The sequence below is a fragment of the Carcharodon carcharias genome, chromosome 3 (genome assembly GCF_017639515.1).
Source record: "Carcharodon carcharias isolate sCarCar2 chromosome 3, sCarCar2.pri, whole genome shotgun sequence".
NCBI classification, from domain to species: domain Eukaryota; kingdom Metazoa; phylum Chordata; class Chondrichthyes; order Lamniformes; family Lamnidae; genus Carcharodon; species Carcharodon carcharias.
The window spans coordinates 181,814,801-181,827,919 of NC_054469.1; the positions used below are offsets into that span (position 1 = coordinate 181,814,801).

The following is a 13,119-nucleotide window of genomic DNA, read 5'->3' on the forward strand; positions in this document are numbered from 1 at the left end:
TAAAAGAATTATTGACTGACTGATACTATTGCTACAGTGTAGATGACTAACAATTTCTTTGACAAGCATATTGAATTTTAAAAATCCCTTCTAAATTATTTTGGTTATTTCTCCACTAATTAGTTTTTACTAGTTGCTCCAACTCTCTACCTGCTCTTTTTTGTTTATTCATTCACAGGTTATAAGCATTGCTAGCAGACAGTATTTAATGTCTATCTCTAGTTACTTTTAAGACATGTTGACACTTCTTATACAGCTGTGATACATGAGCTGAATGTACTCCCACAGTGATGTTAGCTAGGGAATTCCAGGACTGATTTCCAGTGAGAATGAAGAAAGGATGAGAAATTTCTAAATTGGGATGGCCTCTAACATGGAGGGGCACACTTGGAGTTTATGGCATTCCCATGTGCCTACTTCTCTTGTCCTTGACAGAGATCATATGTTTGGAAGGTGCTGCAGTATACTTTGTAAACACTGCAGCCATGCTGCACCAGTGGTGGAAGAAGCTAAGGTTTGAGTTGGTGGATGGGGGGTGCTGATCAAGTGAGTTGCCTTGTCCTGGATGGTGTCAAGCTTTTGAGTGTTGTGGAGCTACACTTATCCAGGCAAGTGGAGAGCATTCCATTGCACTCCTGACTTGTGCCTTCGGATAGGGAAAAAACTTTGGGGTTTCGTGAGGTGAGTTACTTACTGCAGAATTCCCAGCCTCTGACCTGCTCTTGTAGTCACAATATTTTAGTGACTGGTCCAATTAAATTTCTGGTCAACAGTAACCACCACCTCCCCATGCCACCGCGCCCTCCCCCCACCCCCCCAACCAGCATCCCCACCGATACCGAGGATGTTAATGGTGGCATATTTGACAATTATAATATCATAAGATGTCAAAGGGAGGTGGTTAGACTCTCTATTTTGGAGATCATCATTAACTGGTCTTTGTGTGACACAAATTTACTTGCCAATTATCAGTTCAAGTCTGAATGTTGTCCAGATCTTGCTGCATGCGGCACAGACTGCTTCAGTATCTGAGGAGTTGTGAATAGAACTGAACACCGTGCAATGATCGGCAAACATCCTCACTTCTGACCTTATGATGAATGGAAAATCTTTGATAAAGCAGCTGAAGATAGCTGGGCCTAGTAAACAACCCTGAGGGACTTGTACATTGATGTTCTGGCTTGGCCTCCACAACCATCTTCTTTTGTGTTATGTTTGACTCAAGCCATCGGAGAACTTGCCCTGATTCTCATTGGCTTCAATTTTACTGGGGCTCCTTGATGCCACACTTGGTCAAATGTAGCCATGGTGTCAATGGCAATCACTCTCACCTCACCTCTGGGACTTAGTATTTGAACGAAGGATGAAACGAGGTCAGGAGCGGAGTGCAGATTTGGCTAAACCCAAACTGAGCATTGGTGAGCCAGTTGTTGCTGAGTAATTGCTGTTTGATGGCAGTATCAATGATGTCTTCCATCATTTTGCTGCTGATTGATTGTAGACTGATAGGTCAGTAATTGGTCGGATAGGATTTGTTCTGCTTTTTCTGGACAGGTCATAGCTGGGCAATTTCCAACTTTGTCAGGTTCATGCAGTGTTGTAGCTATACTGGAACAGTTTGGTCAGCGGCGCAGCTAGTTGTGTATTGCTGCAAAAAGAGACATATCAAAGCTTTTCATCTTGCACTCATCAGGACATTTTGCAAGAACACCAATATAATGGAAAAACAACAATTTATGCTGTATGTGAAGAGAATGATGATTGATTGGCAAACGGACTCTGATAGAGGCGTTGCCATGGAGAATGCACTAGTGATGGGTTTTTTTTATTCATACACAGGATGTGGGCTTCGCTGGCTGGGTCAACATTTATTGATCATCCCTAGTTGCCCTTGAGAAGGTGGTGTGAGCTGCCTTCTTAAACTGCTGCAGTCCATGTGGTGTAGGTACACCCATAGTGCTGTTAGGAAGGGAGATCCAGGACTTTAACCCAGCGACAGTGAAAGATTGGCGATATATTCCCAAGTCAGGATGGTGAGTGACTTGGAGGGGAACTTCCAGGTGGTGGTATTCCCATCTATCTGCTACCTTTGTCCTTCTAGGTGTTAGTGGTTGTGGGTTTGGAAGGTGCTGTCTAAGGAGCCTTGGTGAATTCCTGCAGTGCATCTTGTAGATGGTACACACTGCGGCTACTGTGTCGGTGGTGGACGGAGTGAATGTTTGTGAATGTGGTGCCAATCACGTGGACTGCTTTGTCCTGGACGGTGTCCAGCTTCTTCACTCTTGTGGGAGCTGCACTCATCCAGGCACGTGGGAAGTATTCCATCACACTCCTGACTTGTGCCTTGTAGATGGTGGACAGGCTTTGGGGAGTCAGGAGGTGGGTTACTCATTGCACGATTCCTAGTCTCTGACCTACTCTTGTAGCCACAGTATTTATATGGCTAGTCCAGTTCAGTTTCTGGTCAATGGTAACCCCCAGGATGTTGACAGTGGGGGATTCAGTGATCGTAATGCCATTGAACATCAAGGGGCGATGGTTGGATTCTCCCTTGTTGGAGATGGTCATTGCCTGACTCATGTGTGGCGTGAATGTTACTTGCCACTTGTCAGCCCAAGCCTGGATATTGCTGCATTTGGACATGGACTGTTTCAGTATCTGAGGAGTCACGAATGGTGAACATTGTGCAATCATCAGCGAACATTCCCACTTCTGACCTTATGATGGAAGGAAGCAGCTGAATGTGGTTGGGCCAAGGACACTACCCCGCAGAACTCTGATGTCCTGGAGCTGAGATGACTGACCTCCAAGAACCACAACCGTCTTCCTTTGTGCTAGGTATGACTCCAACCAGCGGAGTTTTCCCTCTGATTCCCATTGGCTCCAGTTTTGCAAGGGCTCTTTGATGCCACACTTGGTCAAATGAGGCCTTATGTCAAGGGCAGTCACTCTCACCTCACCTTGGGAGTTCAGCTCTTTTGTCCATGTTTGAACCAAGGCTGTAATGAGTTCAGGAGCTGCATGGCCCTGGCAGAAACCAAACTGGGCGTCAGTAAGCAGGTTATTGCTAAGCAAGTGCCACTTGATAGCACTGTTGATGACCTCTTCTATTACTTTACTGATGATGGAGAGTAGACTGATGGGATGGTAATTGGCTGGGTTGGATTTGTCCTGTTTTTTGTGTACAGAACATACCTGGGCAATTTTCCACATAGCCAGGCAGAAGCCAGTGTTGTGGCTGGGGGCGCAGAATGTTTTGGAGCACAGGTCTTCAATACTATTGCTGGAATATTGTCAGGGCCCATAACCTTTGCAGTATCCAGTGCCTTCAGCCGTTTCTTGATATCACGTGGAGTTAATCGAATTGACTGAAGACTGGCTTCTGTGATGCTGGGGACCCCTAGAGGAGGCTGAGATAGACCATACACTTGGCACTTCTGGCTGAAGATTGTTGCGAATGCTTCAGCCTTATCTTTTGCACTACTGTGCTGGGCTCGTCCATCATTGAGGATAGGGATATTTGTGGAGCCTTCTCCTCCAGTGAGTTGTTCAATTGTCCACCATCATTCACAACTGGACGTGGCAGGACTTGAGAGCTTAGATCTGATCCGTTGGTTGTGGGATCACCTAGCTCTGTCTATCACTTGCTTATGCTGTTTGGCATGCAAGTATTCCTGTGTTATAGCTTCACCAGGTTGACACCTCATTTTTAGGTATGCCTGGTGCTGCTCCTGGCCTGTGCTCCTGCACTCTTCAGTGAACCAGGGTTGATCCCCAGACTTGGTGGTAGTGGTAGAGTGGAGGATATGCCGGGCCATGAGGCTACATATTGTGCATGAGTACAATTCTGCTGCTGCTGACGGCCCACAGAGCCTCATGGATGCCCAGTCGTGAGTTGCTAGATCTGTTCAAAATCTATCTCATTTAGCTAATGCCACACAACATGATGGAAGGTATCCTCAATGTGAAGGACGGACTTCAACTCCCCAGTGACTGTGCAGTGGTCACTCCGACTGATACTGTCATGGATAGATGCATCTGTGGCAGGCAGGTTGGTGAGGTTGAGGTCAAGTATGTCTTTCCCTCTTGTTGGTTCCCTCACCACCTACTGCAGACCCAGTCTAGCAGCTATATCATTTAGGACTTGGCCAGCTCAGTCAGCCGTGATGCTACCAAGCCACTCTTGGTGATGGACATTGAAGAACCCAACCAGTACATTCTGCACCCCTGCCACCCTCAGTGCTTCCTCCAGGTGATGTTCAACATGGAGGAGCACTGATTCTTCAGCTGAGGGAGGGTGGTATGCGGTAATCAATAGGACGTTTCCTTGCCCATGATGCCATGAGACTTCATGGGGTCCGGAATCAATGTTGAGGACTCCCAAGGTAACTGCCTCCCAACTGTATACCACATGCCGCCATCTCAGCTGGGTCTGTTCTGCCTGTGGGACAGGACATACCCAGGGATGGTGATGGCGGAGTCTGGGACATTATTTGTAATATATGATTCCATGAGGATGATTATGTCAGGCTGTTGCTTGACTAGTCTGTGAGACAGCTCTCCCAATTTTGGCACTAGCCCCCAGATGTTAGTAAGGAGGACTTTGCAGGGTCAACAGGGCTGAGATTGCTTTTATCGTTTCTGGTGCGTAGGTCAATGCCAGGTAGTCCGTCCAGTTTCATTCCTTCTTCCCGACTTTGTAGTGGTTTTGTTACAACTGAGTGGCTTGCTTGGCCATTTCAGAGGGCATTCAAGAGTCAATCACATATCTGTGGATCTGGAGCCATATGTAGGCCAGACCCCAGGTAAGGAGGGCAGATTTCCTCCCCTAAAGGACATTAGTGAATCAGATGGGCTTTTACAACAACCGACAATGGTTTCATGGTCATCATTAGACTTTTAATTCCAGATTTTTATTGAATTCATGTTCCAATTCAAACCTAGTCCCCAGAGTATTACTCTGGATCACTAGTCCAGCAACAATACCATTCCATCATCACTTCCTCTGTGACTGACAGTAACTGCCAAGCATTGTTTGACATTTAAATCAGGCAGCTTGACCCTGATTGGTCAAGCCATTGCTCTGAGGATCGAATGGCTATCATTTATTTTGTTTAGCCAAAGCAGGCACAATGTGTGTACATGTTCTTTCTGTCTGCAAAGAACAGGGCCCTGTGTATTAATATATGTAACTTCTAGTAAGCTCAAATGTGTCACACTACGAGTCTGACTGACAATCTTAAATTGGTTGTCAATGTCATTCTTAGCACATTGAGGATTATTTAGCAAATGTTGTCCAATTGAAGAATCTCATATAACATTAGACACTGTTTTAAGTTTTGCAACACAAGCTGGTTGGGTATGGTCAGTACCTTGCCCATTCCAACAGTGGCTGGGACATGCCGTTTGATACAATCCGCCAGTCTTTGGAACGTATGGCCCACATACCTAGCATCACACTGGCACTGAAATTCATATACCACATTACTCAGTTATGTGATAGGTAGAACGTCTTTTTGGCTTGAAGGCAGTAACCTGTTAGTGGTGAATACCAATCGTATTGCTACTGCATAGTAGCAGTGTGAAACCAATAGTTTCACCTGTTGCTCAAATTTTTGAGATACTTTACCCTTCCAGGGTAATCTGAGGTTGACTGGGCACTTTTCAGTGCTGAAAGTGACAGCCTTAGGCCCGTTCATGAGTTTGTGTGATATACAGCACAAAATGATTTGATTAGGGCAGCTGCAGGATACTACTATACTACAATGCAGCAGCAACACACTAACAGGATGCTGCTGTCAAGACAAAAAGACATTCAGCCCATCACACAAATGAGTTATGTGGTATTTGAATTTCAGTGCCATTGTGATGCTTGTTATATAAGCAATATGTCTGAAAGATTGGCGGATCATATCAAACAGCATGTCACAGCCGCTGTTCACAACAGGCAAGATACAGACTGTACCCAACCAGCCTCAAAACAGTGTCCAACATTAGACGTAATTCCAAGATTGGACAACATGTGCTAAATAATCCTCAATGTGCTAAGAATTACGCTGACAACCAGTTTAAGATCATCAGTCAGGCTCGCATTGTGGCGCATTTGTGTGGACTGGAAGCTACATATATTAATACACAGGGCCCTGTTCTTTGCAGACAGAAAGAACCTGTACACACATTGCGTCTGTTTCAGCTAAACAAAATAAGTGACAGCCATTCGCTGACTCATTCTTCAGGGCAATGCCTTGACCAATCAGGGTCAAGCTGCCTGATTTAAATTTCAAATAATGCTTGGCAGTTAACTGGCAGTCACCATCACTGGTGCATTCTCCATGGCAATGCCTCCACCAATCAGAGTCCACTTGCCAACCAATCAGCAGTCTCTTCACATACAGTATAAATTGTTGTTTTCCCATTATATTGGTATTCTTGCAAAGTTTCCTGATGAGTGCAAGACATAAAGCTTCAAATTGTCTCTTTTTTCAGCAATACTTAAGTTCTGGAGTACCAGTCATAAGCCCTACAGCCAGGATGTGGTCAGGGCCCATGGGCTTTGAAGTTTCCAGTGCCTTCAACTGTTTCTTGATATCACACGGAGTGAATAGAATTGGCTGAAGATTGGCATCTGTGAGGAGGAGACCAAAATGGATCATCCACATGGCATATATGGCTGAAGCCATTTATCACATTGTTAATCAGCATCATGGGTACAGTAGCCCCATGTGTCAGAGGTGTCATACGGTAGTGACTTTCTCCATAGGTATCTGTGTATTTCATGTAAATCCTGCCAATAATCACATAGAATACCCAGTGTGCTTTGCACAATCCCATTCAAATATACTCACTTGGAGGCTGCTTCTGTCCCATGCTGAGTTCGTTGTAGAAGGGGTTGTATAAATGTTTCTCAGTAGTATTACACTTTAATGTGAAACAACCATCCCTAATTGCCCTTGCTCAGAGGGCATTTAAGAGTCACACACATTACTGTGGATCTGGAGTCACATGTGCCAGGTAAGGACAGCAGATTTCCATTCCTAAAGGGCATTAGTGAACCAGATGGGTTTTTACAACAATCAACAATGGTTTCATGGTCATTATTAGACTTTTAATTCCAGATTTTTATTGGATTCAAATTCCACCATTTGCTGTGGCGGATTCGAACTCATTACCCTAGGTCTCTGGATTATCATAATATAAAGGCAAAATACTCCTGATGCTAGAAATCTGAAACAAAAGCAAAACATGCTGGAAAAGCTCTGAGCTGGATAAATTTTCTGACTTAATTTTCTGTTCCTGAGATGTGATGATGCAAAGCTGGGAAATCGAAACCTATGAAATTGCTTTACTTTCGCTTTCTCCCTCCTTTTTAACTGGTGAACACACCCCACTTAGTATTTGCTCGCTGTGTGAACTGAGTGCTGAACATGGAGTTTCTGCCCAGCTGTAAACTGGAGCGATCGATATTTCTGATATTACAGTCAGGTAATTTGGAGTGCTTTAAAATTAATCTTTTTAGCAGATTCATTTTTCGGTGGCAGCTCACTGTTGTTTCTTCCCTTCTGTCAGTAAGATTTTGGTTCGCTGCTTTTTGGATTTAGAGTGTGTCGTTCAATAGATCTTGACGTTTTACCCCGTGATGTCCCTTGTTTTAGCAGGGCTGCTCTTTCTGGATGTAGAAGCTGTGACAGAAGTTTTTATAAGGTTGGGTGAAATTGCAAAGCTGCCCTGTGATGCTCCTTGCGTACCTAAAGTTCAGTACCGAGCTATCAGCTGGTACAAGGTAAAAGAATTTTGCTGTTGTATTTAAGGTAGATTTAGCAAGTAAAGCAGTCGCAATTTGGACTGATGATGCAGCTGTGCAGAACTCCTTGCGGCACACAGACATGTGCCTGGTGTAAAAAGTGTGGAAATTTGGGACACACTTAATTACACTATACCCGAATGTCCTCACTCTTCTAACCCTAACTATTGACCCCTGTGCCTGAAGGGACAAGGGCTTCACCCATGACTCCTGTCCGGAGCCTGGACACAGCTGCAGAGCTGTCCCACAACACCAGCACAATGCCACTGCAAGAAAGGTGATAGTTATGATTCCGAAGGAGCTTTGCATTGCACCCCTGTGATTTGTCATTGCTTACTGAATGCTGCACAACTTCAGCACCACTGGGCAAGTACAGCAGGACAGAGGGGGAGGCAGACACTTACAGAGCCCTGACATGCCTGAGACAAGTTCATTGAGGATCATTTAACACACTCAACCAATATTCCCACAATCCTTACCACTCTGGTTACAACCATCTCACTCCAAAAGTATGGATCTTGCCCTCAGTTTACCACAAAGACAAATCAAAAATCAAATTGATCAAATATATCATGTCAGCATTGACAAAAGGAGTGAGACTTGTGCAAACTCTTAATGCCTGTCTCCTGAGATTATTTACCTATCATAATGCTCCTGTGAGTTACTATCCCAGTAACTACAGCCTGGGAGATGGAGGCTTGCTGAGTTTCCATTGAGACACTTCAGAGGCTGTGATGGGAAGCCTCAATATCAGCCAACTCCCAATAGGAATCCATTGAATAATGCAGACACAATTTTTTCTAATCAGGCAGCAAGACATGTCTGAATTGATACTAACTGGCATGAGTAATAGGCACAATCTAATTTCTAAGCAGTGGTGCTTAGTATGCATGAATGATAGATGGTTTGAAACTTTCATACTTAAAGGAATGTACTCTGAGTTTGATGCTTGCTGTGGCACTGCTTGCTCGCGTTGTTTTCTGCTTATTTGTGTCCATTTTAAAATTATGGCGGAAATTAACTGAGATTGGCAGGAACTTTGGGTGAAAATAGACATCAGCAAACTGGCACACAAATGGACATAACCTCGGCTGTAACTCTCCAATTATGACCCCACACAAAATTTCATGTAGCCTGAATAGGGAACCTAAACTGGCACTGAAACAAAATGGAAACTCTCGGCAGAAGATGATCTTCCTTTTTTCCACTTTGAAATTGCTCTGGGCCATGACACCTGACTTATCCTCCACAAGGTTAACACCAGTGCAAATCTGGAATTGCTTTGGTAATACTGGCGGAGGGAAGTTTTAGCCTAGACCTTGGTGCCAGATAATGACTGGAGATCTTTTACATCCATTTGAACAGGTGGGTTGAGCCTTTAGGTAATATCCAAAAGATGCAGTGCTCCAATATATTGTACCGCACTAACCTCGAAAGGGAGAAATGTGCCATCATGAAGTGAATATGGAATAGTTCATTTTACAAAGAGAAATGCAACAGCTAAAATATAAAAGATTCATGCTTTGACAGAGGGGGAATACATGGCTGAGCGAGGGAGGTTGTATTCTGATGAATCATAGAAACTATTACTCAAATTATTTGCATCCTGGAAAGGGAGGAGAAATTTTACTGTGGAAATTTTGCTTAATTTTTGGGTTTCCTTCCCCCTTCTAAGTATTAGACCTTCTGATTTCTGTGAAAGTTGGCCTTGAAACCATCATATAGGCTTTCATGCTATACTGAGGGAATACAAAATTGCTAGAGAACTGTGTTTCATTAGTTTGTCCTTATGGATGTAAAAGACCTGAACATCTTTTTAAGAAGTGGCAACATTCGTCCCTCAAACAACATATACCAAACAAATGAACTATTCATTCATCTGCTATTTTCTATCGACATAATAACAGCAACTAGAAAATCCACGCTACTAAACTGTAAGGGCAATTTACTGTTCCATCTGAGGCCAGAATCATTCTCTCTCATTGGCAGCAGGCATCATGGCAGGCGTAAGTGGACAATATGGTGAGAAGGCCAAAAATTTGTTTTACGTCGCCATGAAACCAGTTTGCGAACGTCCATTCCACTCATCATTGGTGTGCCACATTTCCCACCATCCAATGTCGGGAATTTAATTTTAATGCATTTGAATCTTCTCATTGTGCCCTTGTGCCAGAATCACCCCCCACATCAAATTTACCTCCCACGACGGTGTGACTTCAGAATGGCGTGATTAATGGCCGCCTTTAAAAGGCATGCACCTGGGAAGCTGAACTCGAGGGGAACTCGGAAGTGAATACACACAAGCTTGCGCAGCGCTCGCAAGGATCGCCCGTAAGACACCAAGGTAGAGGCACCCCGCATTCGGGGGAGACACAGACAAGTCGTTTTTTCCCCGCTGGCTTTCAATGCGGTGCCAGGACAAGGGCTGTGGTGCCAATGGTTGCAGGGGGCAAGGCAGCACCGACTGAAGGAAGGACACAAGCACATGCTGGAGGGGTCGGGGTTGGGGTGGGGTAGGGGGAGGACGAGGGAAGCGGCCACACACTTGGAAAAGCTTGTCAGAAATGAGCATTCTTCCGCAGCTGAGACTGTTCAGCAGCAGCTCCGTTGACATGCTTGGAGTCGAGCCTCTGAAACTTTTCTGCCCACACAAGCAACTCAAAAGCATGAAAGTGCCACCAAATGCTCCAGAACTTTTCACCCCTCGGGCACAAATTAATGTGTTTTTTAGGGGGCTGCAGAGCGATTGGCCAACTGGGCAAGTTGTAGAATCCCTTTGCGAAAGGCAGCCATGGCATAGTCACTGCTGGAGGTGCTCACAGCCCCTTGCAGTGCGGGTTAGGAGAAAGCCTGTGCCTGAGCTGGGAACACAGCATGCAGTCCAGTGGCTGAAGCTGCCGCCAATTGGTCAAGTGGAGTGGGACGGAGGAGGGTGGGGTTTCAGACAGCCAAAGAGCGCACTACACACTGGCCATCCAAGTGGTGGCTAGCACACTCCAGCGTGCATGAAGGGGCCTTTAGCCTTAACCAAGAGAGGTTCTTAGGACACATATGCTAATTTTATCCTGCAGAGGGAGAACATCAGGATCATGGAGCCTGGTGATTTAGCGATATGCCTCATGGCTTACAGAGAGCAGAGGAGAAGAAGAAGAGAACGATGGAGGCACCTGGCTTGCCAATGGGAGGAGCATCACCCTCAAGATGAAGGTGTGGCAGGGCCTCCTGCACACGCAGCTGAAGATCCACAGCATGCTGTCGCTTGTAGGCACCTCGCTAGACCCAGGGTCTATAAACGGGCTTTTCATTCCTGCAGATGACAGAGAACGTGTTGCCAAAGACTGCATGTGTCGAGGGAACTGGTTGGTCACAAATGTCACCTGCTGCTCAATTTTTAAACCAGTGGCTCCTTCCAGGACTCCACAGGTGACCTGTGTGGGATCTCGCAAGCCTCCATGCACAAGTATATCCAAGAGGTCACGGACACCATCTTCGCGAAGGCACAGAACTTTATGCATGTTACCCGGGATCAGGAAAGCCAGGAAGCAAGAGCACTGGGATTTGCACAGATCTCTGATTTTCCACAGGTGCAGGGTGCCATCGACTGCACTTGCATGGTGCTTAGACCTCCATGGTAACAAGCAGTTAACTATGTCAACCACAAGGGCTTCCACTCGTTGAATGTTCAGCTGGTCTGCAACCACCACAAATGCATCCTACAGATCTACACATGGTTTCCAGGGAGCATCCACGACTCCTACATCCTTAGCAGGTCTTAGGTCCCTGACATCGTCCAGGGTCCACAGAGGCTGCAGGGTTGGCTCCTCGGGGACAAGGGCTACCCACAGAGGACGTGGCTGATGATGCCCGTGCAGCGGCCTCAGACTGCAGCAGAGTGATGGTATAACGAGGGTCACGCTGCAAACTGGACTTTGGTGGAACAAACTAGAGGCATCTTGAAAATGAGGTTCCGGTGCCTCGACAGGTCCGATGGAGCACTGCAATACAGTCCCCAGAGGGTGTCATGCATCATCATAGCTTGCTGCACGCTACACAACCTGGTGCTGCAATGGGGGCAGAACCTGGCTGAGGAGGAGATAGTAGAGATGTACATCTGCTCCGATGAGGATGACAGCAAGGGGAATGAGAGTGATGAGGTCCTCGAAAGTGAGGATGCCGGTGATGAGGCCAGACAAGGCAGGCACGCTTGGGAGGCCCTCATAGCCACAAGGTTTGTGGAGGATGATGACGAGATGCAGTGAGGACAGTCCTGACATCCTTACCTTGCGTCTGTGAACATCTGACTACTGTCTGACTGAGGGCAGCTCACTCATGCTCTGTGACCAGGGTAAAGTCGTGGAGACGCAGCCGTGAAATTTAAATGCACCTGATCCTTTGTCCGCCTTCAGTACCTGACCCCTTCAGGACCACACCGTCACTGGACACAGATGCTGAAGAGATGGGGGCCCAGCCCCACCTCAAAGATGCTGAGAGCACACAGAGAGAATGATGGAACTCTGTGACGCCTGCCCATGACATTCTGGCAGCAATGACCAGCACCATCGAGGTGCAACTACATCTTATTAACATTCCTAACTGCTCCCCAAACATCCACAGTGGAGGCGGAGGCAGCCTGCCGACTGCCGCGCCCTGTCTGTAGTAACCTTGGTGGTCATCCTCTGGAGGGCCGAGACCTGAAGGACCCCGGCCTGCTTTGGGTGTCCTGCTGTGGGCCAGCTGCACTCTGTTCAGCCTGTGGAGCTGGAGATAATAGGGTCATAGGGAGAGGGGATTTGGATGGGCCGGACATTCCCGGAGTCACCTGGGTGGATGGCCCTGGGGTGCTGAGCTGCTGGTCCTCCTCCCTATGGGTGTCTGAGGCCCCTGGCTGACTCCCTGAGAAGAAGAGGAAGCTGGAGTGAGATTGAGCTGCCCAACTTCCCTCTCGCATTGACACTGTTGGAGGTTAACTACGGCATCAGCAATGGAGTTCAACCCACGCAGCAGTGCAAGACCAATGTCCTGGACCAAGGCCTCCATGGCAGCTGCCATCGTGCTGGCGTTGACCTCGGTTTATCAGCATGCCGGTGCTATCACCTTAGACTGAAGGTGGACAGACTTTTACATCGTACCTTGCAATCTGAGGAGTGCATCAGGCATCCCTTCCTGATGTTCCCATGATTTTTCTTTGCAAGTGCAATAACTGACTCATCATCTGACTTGGACTCAACAGATTCCTTGCCTCCAGCAGTCCTCTTGGCAACCTCAGATGTCCCTGCCTCTGCCTGTTGCGGAGCAGATTGTGACCAAGAGGCTACTGT

The 13,119-nt window shown here is 46.5% G+C and overlaps 1 protein-coding gene across 3 annotated transcripts in view; it reads left to right on the plus strand.

Moving 5' to 3' along the window:
* Positions 1-7,362: 7,362 nt before the first annotated feature.
* LOC121276460 (CD83 antigen-like) overlaps positions 7,363-13,119 on the plus strand; it is a 38,291-nt gene continuing 32,534 nt past the window's right edge. For 2 of the 3 annotated variants that reach the window (XM_041184890.1, XM_041184892.1), the window contains exons 1-2: positions 7,363-7,482; positions 7,653-7,780. In XM_041184890.1, the coding sequence (XP_041040824.1) occupies positions 7,425-7,482; positions 7,653-7,780 (186 nt within the window). In that variant the 5' untranslated portion in view covers positions 7,363-7,424. The remainder of the gene's footprint in view (positions 7,483-7,652; positions 7,781-13,119) is intronic. The other variant, XM_041184891.1, reaches the window with a different exon arrangement.